The 9,596-nt window shown below is 36.0% G+C and overlaps 1 protein-coding gene across 1 annotated transcript; it reads left to right on the top strand.

The window, feature by feature from the left end:
* Window positions 1-281: 281 nt before the first annotated feature.
* Window positions 282-1,223, top strand: LOC140322200 (olfactory receptor 11L1-like). Its single transcript, XM_072398803.1, has one exon. It carries the CDS (start codon window positions 282-284, stop codon window positions 1,221-1,223), a length of 942 nt encoding a protein of 313 aa, XP_072254904.1.
* The last annotated feature ends 8,373 nt before the right edge of the window (window positions 1,224-9,596 follow it).

Below are 9,596 nucleotides of genomic sequence, written 5' to 3'. Positions count from 1 at the left end.
ATCTCTAAATTACTACATCTCACATCCCTAAATACAAAACTAATTTCCCTAAATATTACCAGTAATAAACCCCAATGAAAAAATCACTGAGTGTCTCAGATTCCCAGTGGCTGCATGCAATTTATCTAGTTCTTATAAAAAGCCACAATGCACGTCATGATCAGAACACCCAACATTTAAAGAGAGATATGTATGCTTGTGGTAATGTATTGTTTGACTACTTTACTTATAGTTTTTTGACAAATTTAAAGATTACATTTGTAATATTCTGTGCTCAGGCTATGGAGAAGAAAAATGTGAGCAGAATTACCACAATCCACCTCTTGGGATTTCAGTCCCCAGAAAATCTGACTTTTTTGGTGTTTTTTCTTTTCCTTATAACATATTGTTTTACACTGAGTGGGAACGCCCTGATCACCATTTTGGTAGCCTACAACAAAGCTCTTCACACTCCCATGTACTTCTTTCTCTCTCAACTTTCATTATCAGATATCGTATTAGCAAGTGACCTTCTTCCCAACATGCTTCATACAGTTTTGAAAAAAGAGGCCATCCTATCATTTTCTGGTTGCCTCTCCCAGTTTTATTTCTTTTGTGTTGCAGAAATTTTGGAAAGTCTTCTTCTGACTGTGATGTCTTACGATAGATATTTGGCCATCTGTAAACCATTGCATTATAGTTCAATCATGAACCACCAATGTTGCTTTATAATAATTGTTACCTGTTGGACTTCAATTATTTTAATTCCACTAGTGTATCCTATCATCATATCTAAATTACAATTTTGTGGTTCCAACATTATTGACCACTTTTTTTGTGATCTTGATCCAATTCTTAAACTTTCGTGCTCCAACATTGCAATTGTACAGCTAGTGGTAACTTTGTTAAGTGTTCTTTTTGCTGTAATCCCATTTTTTATTATCATGGTATCCTATGTTTATATTATATTCACTATTCTAGAAATTCCTTCCCTCACTGGCAGACAGAAAGTTTTCTCAACGTGCAGTTCTCAGCTAGCTGTTGTCTTCATGTATTACGGCACCACAGCTTGTGTTTATATGGTACCCAGTAAAGGACAGTCATGGAATATAAGTAACCTTCTGTCACTGCCATATACTGTGGTCACTCCACTCATGAATCCAATCATTTACACTTTAAGGAATAAAGATTTAAAAAGAGTTGTTAAAAAAGTATTTAACAAATTAATAGATTTGAATTTGTAAAAAGATAGATGCGGCAGGATCAAGTGCTACTTTTCAATTGTCAAAACCAACGATTGAAAATTTGGAAAATTTAAATTGAAAATTTAAATAATAACAAATCTGAATGATATTTGCTAGGCCCGGATAGAAAGAAGAATGAGGAAAAGTTCTCTGTCAAGCTATAAAGAAATAGAAATACAATCGTTGTAATATTTCGGAGTTCTCTGCCAGTGACTTGTTTAGTATAACCCAAAATTAAATTGTTATGTGTTTAGGTTGAGTTTGAAGATATCATTGACTATGTACCGATAATAAACAAAATACTGTGTACACATAAAGCAGCATCTTTATTTATCTCATCTGTATTTATGCATGAAATTCCTAATATGATATATTAGTACCCAGACTTGTTTTATAGGATCGTGTTTTGTATATTGTTGGGGTGTTGCCAAAGGAGCTTCATGTTGCTCTGTTTTGTCCAGGTGCATTTATTAGTTACTTTAAAATTAATTTAATCTATGTTATGAGGAACACCCAATTGTTTGGTAGTATTACACAGATTGGGCTTTATTTATTAAATTACTTCAAGACTGGAGAATAGAGACTATAAGGGGAGGACCTGGGTGGTCCAGCAAACCTAGAATGGATTTCTTAAAAATAATTTGCTTGGTTCAGAAATGGTGAGCAGATGGCAATGGTTGACAGGCCAGCACTGTATTATAGCTGCTGGGGAGACAGGAAGGAGGACACAAGCTTCTGGCCTAGTGGAGAAAATATAAGTCCAGCCCTGATTATACTCCTAGTCTAAAAGTCTAAGGTCCTGGTCCTCCACCAGTGCTCACCAGACACCAGTCCCAAAATCTAACATTGCAGTCTTTGCATATAGCAAGCCCCCTCTATGCCTGGGCAGACTGGTTATGTCTCCCAGCAAATGGTTGGCCCCAGGACTTTGGCAAGGGTTGGAGTCCGGGGAAGGCCTGGAAGTGGACCAGTAGCCCACAGATAAAGCAGCATATGATTCTTACAAAGGCAAATCTAGAATACAAGACAAAGAATATTTACAAGTAATCAAGCCACCAGAAGAGGTATCGAAGGGTAGTTGGGGTCACAGGCAAAAAGGTAGATCTAGGCAGCATACAATCAAAGGGTCAGGAACTTAATAGCTGCTTTTTAGCCTCAGCACAACTCCAAATCCTCTTCAGCTGCACAGTCTGAGAGCAGAGCATGCTGGGAGAACATTCACAGCCAAAGGGAAACCCGAATGCCGCAGACTGCAGAGCAGAGGACTGAAAGTTATTTGCCTGATCTTGCTTGCTACTACAAGAGAATAAACAGGGCAGGCTGTCCAATGGGGCCTATGACAGTATAGCAAGCTAAAAATTGTCTCCTTACGGAAAGATGAAACTTTGATAGATTTAACAGAAGTAGAAAAGGTAGTTTAGGCTATTGACCAACAATTATTAACAGACAATTAAGTCTCTGAATGTCTTCTCTTTTGTTTTGAATTTACACTTATTGATGGACAATCCTTTCCATCCCTTCCACCATGTTTCACAAATAAATTAGATGCCTCCCTAACCAAGGATAAGATCCTAAAAGTCTTCAAAATTGAATACTACATACATTTATGAACCAAATTTAGCACATTGAATTACTCATTTGATCGTGGTAGGCTCCGAGACTACAAGCTTCCCACCCAAGCAAGGATGTAACAGTTTTGGTCCATGCATGAGTAAAGAATATTTGAAACATAACAAAAACAACTCTATTATTACAAATTCCCTCCACTAATTCTGGACTAGCTTACTTGCATTTTACCTATTATATTACTTGTCCTTCAAATTAGAGGTCTTACTGGATTGGTTTATACTCACTAGATGAGCACTATCTGCTGTGTCCCTTTATATCTTGCTATCTGGGACATTGGGCTAATTTATTAAAGCTCTCCAACACTTTCATCAGTGAAGCTGAGTGATCTAGCAAACCATTGATTTAATTTGCTATTTGCTAAAAAATGTTTCGTATCCGAACAAGACTCAGGTTTGCTGGATCACCCAGCTTCACTGACGAAAGTGTTTCCTCTCCAGCCTTGGAGAGCTTTAGAAATCAGGCCCTTTGTAAGAGTTTGTTACACACTTAGCTACTGGTGTCCAAAAATAAAGTAAAATGATCATTTTCGAGCCAGTGACCCATCATAACCAACCTTAATGTACAAAAAGTACATATTCCTTTATATTCCAAATAGTTTATATATAAATACGTATTTATATATATACGTTCTGTGTGCAAGTCCTCTACTTTTTGCCCTACACTGTGGCCTCTGGGAGACCTGGGATATCTGTCTCTACCAGCCCACTAACATAAACTATTCTTGTTTTTATTATGAAAAAATGTATTTTGCAAAAATGGAATTCCTTCCTCCCACAATTTTAGTTTTTAAAATGGTAATTTTACATAAGGACAGGATGAAAATATGTTACATTTACAGCCAGTGACCCTTAAATGTATATATTCCACTATTTTAAAATACAATTAAAAATGTTGGTGTCGGTTTATGTTCATGAATTTATGGAATACGATATACCATATTATCTTCTCTTTTCCTCTCCTCACACAATTTAAAACTTTAAAATATTCATTGTAATTTTAAAGTAAAATGATAGGAGTCACAGAATAAGAACTGAGTAAATTTTTGTGTTGTTTCTTAACTTTTCAACTCTGGGCTCACTACTACAGGACTTATAAAGGACTAATCCCAAGTAAGCAAAGGTAAACATTATTAAATAATAACGTAAGACACAGCACTGCAATATATTGTGTTTTTTAATATTCACTTGGATTTCAGCTTAAAATGATTATTTGTAAAGCAAAAATATATATATTCAAACAATATATAAAAAAATAAACATAAAGAGAAAATAATACAATAAAACAGACTTAACGTCTTCATAATTTCCCTTTATGTGTAAAAACTCTTGACACAGTGAAAAATGTCCCTATTCATTAATTAAAATATATTGAGAAAACATCACAAATTACTAAATATTCCCAGAAGTTTCATGCAATTTGTTGGGAGAACTTATAAAGTCATTGTGCACTGAATAATCAGAAATTCATCCTTTGCAGAACAACCTAAAGCCATGCTGGTCTTTGACATACTTTAACCAGTTTTTTATAAATATGCATTTTCATTCTAAATCATATTACTGTTTATATATAAATATACAAAATACTAAAATGTAACATTTTATGGCACCAAGTTATCTAGCCATGCAAATATGTTATATTGTTGAATATTTCTTTTTAGAAATTGAAAATGATGTCTCTGTGTGTGTACTTTTCTATCTCCTATCTTATGTTTCGAACGTTTCCACTAGCCGTCTGAAACTGGTTAACCAATCTGTTTGTTCATGGAAGGGGAAAATATGACCAGAATAACTATGATCTACCTATTAGGATTTAGGATTCCTCAAAATGTAACTTTTTTGTTTTTTTTTCTTTACCTTGGGTTTTACTGTGTGACAATATGTGGAAACCTCCTGATCATCACATTGGTGTCCTACAGCAAATCCCTCCATTCTCCCATGTACTTCTTCCTCTCCCAGCTCCCAACATTATTGACCACTTTTTTTGTGATCTCGATCCGATTCTAGGACTTTCCTGTACGGACACCACCATGGTTCAACTAGAAGCAACTTTGTCAAGTGCAATTCTTATTGTCATTCCATTCTTTATCATCGTTGTATCTTATCTTTATATATTAGCCACCATTTTAGAAATCCCATCTATTACCGGTAGATACAAGGTTTTCTCAACATGCAGCTCCCATCTGACTGTTGTCTCCATCTATTATGGAACTTTGTCTTGCGTGTATTTGGTACCAAGCAAAGGACTTTCATGGAATATCACTAAATTCTTGTCATTACTGTACACCATGGTCACTCCAATGCTGAATCCATTTATTTACAGCCTGAGGAATAAGGACTTCATAACTGTGGTTAAACTAGTTTATTCAGGGGAGAATTGCTGTATAGATTTTATTGGTAAATATGTTTAAAAGATATCAAGTAATTTCAGGCAATCAAGATCAAACCTAATACTAAAATAAAAGAAAAGGCACTTTTAGGAGTTTCCACAGTAAGATCACATTTAAAAAAAACTTACCTAAGAATAGGGCCAGATGAAAATTCAAGCTCCTGTGCTTTGCCTGCAAATCCCAGCTCTTGTCCCACCAACTTACCTGATACACAAATCCCTCCAAAGTTTTTGCCCCACTTACCTTTCTGACCTGATATAAAAATCCCCCCTAGCCGCTCTTTTCGCTCCTCCAATGACCTACTAATGACTTTCTCACTCATAACCTCATTACACGAACTGCTCCAAGACCTTTCTAGGGCCACCCTGACTCTTCCTCATCCTACTTACAACACATTTAAATGAGCCCTTCAAACCCATATATTCAAACTCACCTACTTGTCTTCTGCTGTCTCCAAACCAACCATTCCATATTCCCCTCGTATTGAGTGATACTTACCCCTACCTCTTTGGTTTTTATAGCAGGGTTTCCTCCTCCTCCTCCTGTATCACTGTCTGTCACTTGCAGCCCCTATTTAATGTACACCGCTGTGTAATATGTTGGTGCTATATAAATACTGTTTATTAAAAGAACCAAAACAACTATCACTGCATCAGCCCAGACACAGTGCTTGTAAAGTGTGAGACGCAACCCTAATCTACATAATAGATTTTAAACTGAGTCAATACAAAAAAAAATCTAAAATTTATTAAAAAGATTTAACACTGTTTGAGTGGACCTTCAATCTCTCTTCAGGTACATAACAAAATAAAACATTCATTCCAACAGTTAAGGACATTCACACATTGGGCCCGATTTATCAAAACTCTCTAAGGTTGGAGAAGACTATCATGGGAGAACCTGGGTGATCCTAGAATACATTTCCTAAAATCATTTGCTATTATTTGGAAAAAAAATGAATCCTAGACCAGATCCATTCTTGTATCTTGTGTGCTGTATCATCCAGATTCACCCATGACAGTCTATCTTCACCAGTCTTGAAGAGGTTTAATAAATCAGGCCCATTGTCCATTGTAAGTGGCTGTGGACTGCTACATCCAGCCAAAATATGTGAATATTCTTTTCAGTGTAAATAGGAGTTTTTCGTATGCTTTGTTTTTAGAGAGAGAGTGAAGGTTCATTTAGAAATTGACCTAACCCTCTAAACAGCTGCCTCCTAAGCCTAGCTCACATGAGCAGATTCACTTTGTATTTGACCAAACAAGGTGGATATTAAGTTCTGTTGTACATTTTGATTCAGAATTTCTGATTTGTTTGGCCACAGTCCCTACTAGTGTTTGACGGAAATGCCAAGCCAATTGTCTGTTATGGTTAAAGACACTTCAGCTAAACCAGCAACAATGAGTTGTCCTCCTTGGAAGTCTATTATATGTAGCGGAAATGACTTATGGGACTTTAAAGGCAGCTATTTATCAGCTACTGTAGATAATAATATTTTTTTATTTTATTTAATCATTAAAAAGTCTCATTCGAAATTGGACGTGTTTCGCAGAACCTGCTTCTTCAGAAATAGTGAGAATAATGCATCTTAATTCAGATTTTATACTTTTCATATGCAAAATGATTACCACCATAGGCTATTGAGTGAGTGAGTGTGAAGAGACCCAAACCTGATCCAAATAGATGGGAATGTCAGCCAAGTAGTGGAGGTGCATTTGAATGCTCAATGTGATCCCTCAAAAACAATGAGGGGTTGTACAAAGCTCCATTAGAATATAGCGAAGCTGGATGTTTGTTGGATAGATATCTGCGCAAAACTAACTCTCTCATATTATTGAAAAAATACCGTGAGACCTGGTATTTCACCTCTTCCCTCTAAAGACTAAAATCTAAAACAGTACCGTCTCTAACTCTTGCATTATAAAACTTAACAATAAACCAATTTTTAAAATGTATTTAAAAGAATTGCCTTTTTTAGCTAACAATTTGTAAATAATATTTTATGTAGTTTAAGGAAACATTAAGAAAATGCAATTGTGTGCTGAAAAATTGCAAACTACTATAGTCTATAGAGGTATACTTTGCTTTCTAACTTTCTATTTTTGGTTGAATACAGAAAACTACTGTTAAAAAAGGCATGGGCTACTGACCACTGCCATGAGGAACAACAAGCAATGCATAAAACAAATTAAGACAAATACATACAGTGTGGTGAAGGGGGATGAGTCTTTTGAAGGGCAACATAAAAAAATCCTTTTGGAAAAATAAATAACCATGAAAATGCTAAATCTGTTTTCAAAACAAACAATTCTGCCCTGACCAGAGGGGGGATTTTGCACCCTAGCACACAAATATTCTGTTAGCATTAGTGTTCAAGAAACTTCTGTTAGGAAAAGGTTATTGGGCCGATGATTCTGTGCTGTGTACCACTGCAGTATCTCACAGCGCCTATTTGTTCAGTAATGTCACTTGCAGCAGCAAGGAGGATAAAGAAATAGCAGCAGCCCCTGCTTCCCTTTAGTTGTGCAGCCTGAACTTATTGGCATCCCCAGAACACAATTCCCAAATGAATACAGGAGATATTTTATATACCAGTCACTTGTCTACAAATCAACTTGAACATTGGGCTCAGCAAACCAAAAAAACCATAACTAACAATAGTAAGTACACAATTGCATTATTATTTAATGGAACTCCACCACCATTAGGAAATGTATTCTTGTGCAGTGTCACCTTTTTAAAAATCACACATTTTGGGCTACCTCTGGGATAGTGGCAAGCCATTTTCTCTTGCATTTGTGGATTTCATAGGAAGGCACACCAAAAGTGTTTGCTCTCTTTGATTAACCGAATTCCAAGGTTCTTGTACAGACCTCTAAACATAGAAGCCAACACAAATTGCTAGCAACAAGGGACCCTAAGTCACCTTATCTAGACCCATGTACTACTCCCTGGTCTTCGGAAAGATGAGCTAGCAAATTTTTAATTTCAATCTTGCTGTGTATCGGGCCTTTCTCGCTTACAGAACTGCCTTGTGATTTGCCAAGGTCATGTTCTCGCCGAACTCAGATGATCTCTTGAGAGTTCATCTGGAGTTCGGCTGCAGTCGCCCCCAATCAGCTGTGACCGCAGGCTCCCACGCTCCCTGGCCTGTACTTATCAATGATAAGTACAGCCCATGGAGCGTTGGAATTGGTACTTCAATAGAATTCGCAAAATCAGTTCCCATTGTGGAAATTTTTGCGAGAACGTCAGAGGCATTCTCGCTCATCACTAAAAACAACCTGCTGGAAACTTGGCAATTTCCTCCTCCTTATTGCCAACACCTCAACCCCTATACCACATACTTCTGCTCTGATTTCTGCTGTCTTTTTACACTTTACTTGCTGGTGGTGAGCAAGTTGCCTTTTAGTCAAAAAGTTGGCTACCTGATGCTGTGGTAATAAACTTCTGGTAGGGAGGATAGTACTAAGAGAAGCAGATACCAGTAGAATTGTTATTTGGCTTTAAGATGCTTTTCATGAACTTCCCCTTCATAATGCCATAAAGGAAGTAGAAGGGGAAGAAGTAGAAGTCACATTAATTAGGCTGTCCATCTATATATATATATATATATATATATATATATATATATATATAAAACAATGTGAAATACAACTGACGCCTATATTTTACATTTTAGAAAAAAGCTTGCTTAAATCATATTCTTAACAAATCTCTAGAGACATATCTTCATGTTTTCCCAATACACCAATAATATTTATTCTCCTGGAGATTTCACTCAAGCTCCAAATAGTAAGTGGTTCCATGCAAACTATTTGGTATATCTATAAAAGCCGCCATAGCCTGATTAATTAGGTCATTCATTATTTACCATACAAGCAGTTAAGTCTATGTTTTTTTCTTATAATGAAAGTGGACTGGATAATGTGTATATTTGAGGAATATATAATTCTGTGTTATACCACAATTTGCCTTTAACGTGTGTTCTATCCTTGGAATAGATTCATCAATTTTTTCATTATCACTAGTGGAACATTGTACTATTTTCTGTCTTTATATCTATAAATTCCTACTAAGATGTTGGAGGAAAAAATCTGCTTGTTACTTTGCACTCCAAAACTGCTTGCCTTCTATATTTAGGTCCGGTGAATTTGTTGGCCAGCATGAATGTTTTAGACCACTGTTTTTTTTTTCCTTGGCTGATAAGGTGTTACTATATATTGTGTATGCAATTCCAATGGTATTAGTACCAAACAATTTGGCCATTAGGTTTGAAGTCATAAACCGGCACTAATTGTCCAGTATGTTTAGTTATGCTAAATAAATAATATCTAGCATATTTATTATTTGTTTGA

Source organism: Pyxicephalus adspersus, chromosome 2 (genome assembly GCF_032062135.1).
Source record: "Pyxicephalus adspersus chromosome 2, UCB_Pads_2.0, whole genome shotgun sequence".
NCBI lineage: Eukaryota > Metazoa > Chordata > Amphibia > Anura > Pyxicephalidae > Pyxicephalus > Pyxicephalus adspersus.
The sequence above is the reverse complement of the archived record's forward strand: the minus strand, read 5'-3'. Positions and strand labels throughout refer to the sequence as shown.

Excerpts from the sequence above, each read along its gene's own strand:
- LOC140322200 (XM_072398803.1), top strand. The coding sequence starts at position 282 with ATGGAGAAGAAAAATGTGAGCAGAATTACCACAATCCACCTCTTGGGA.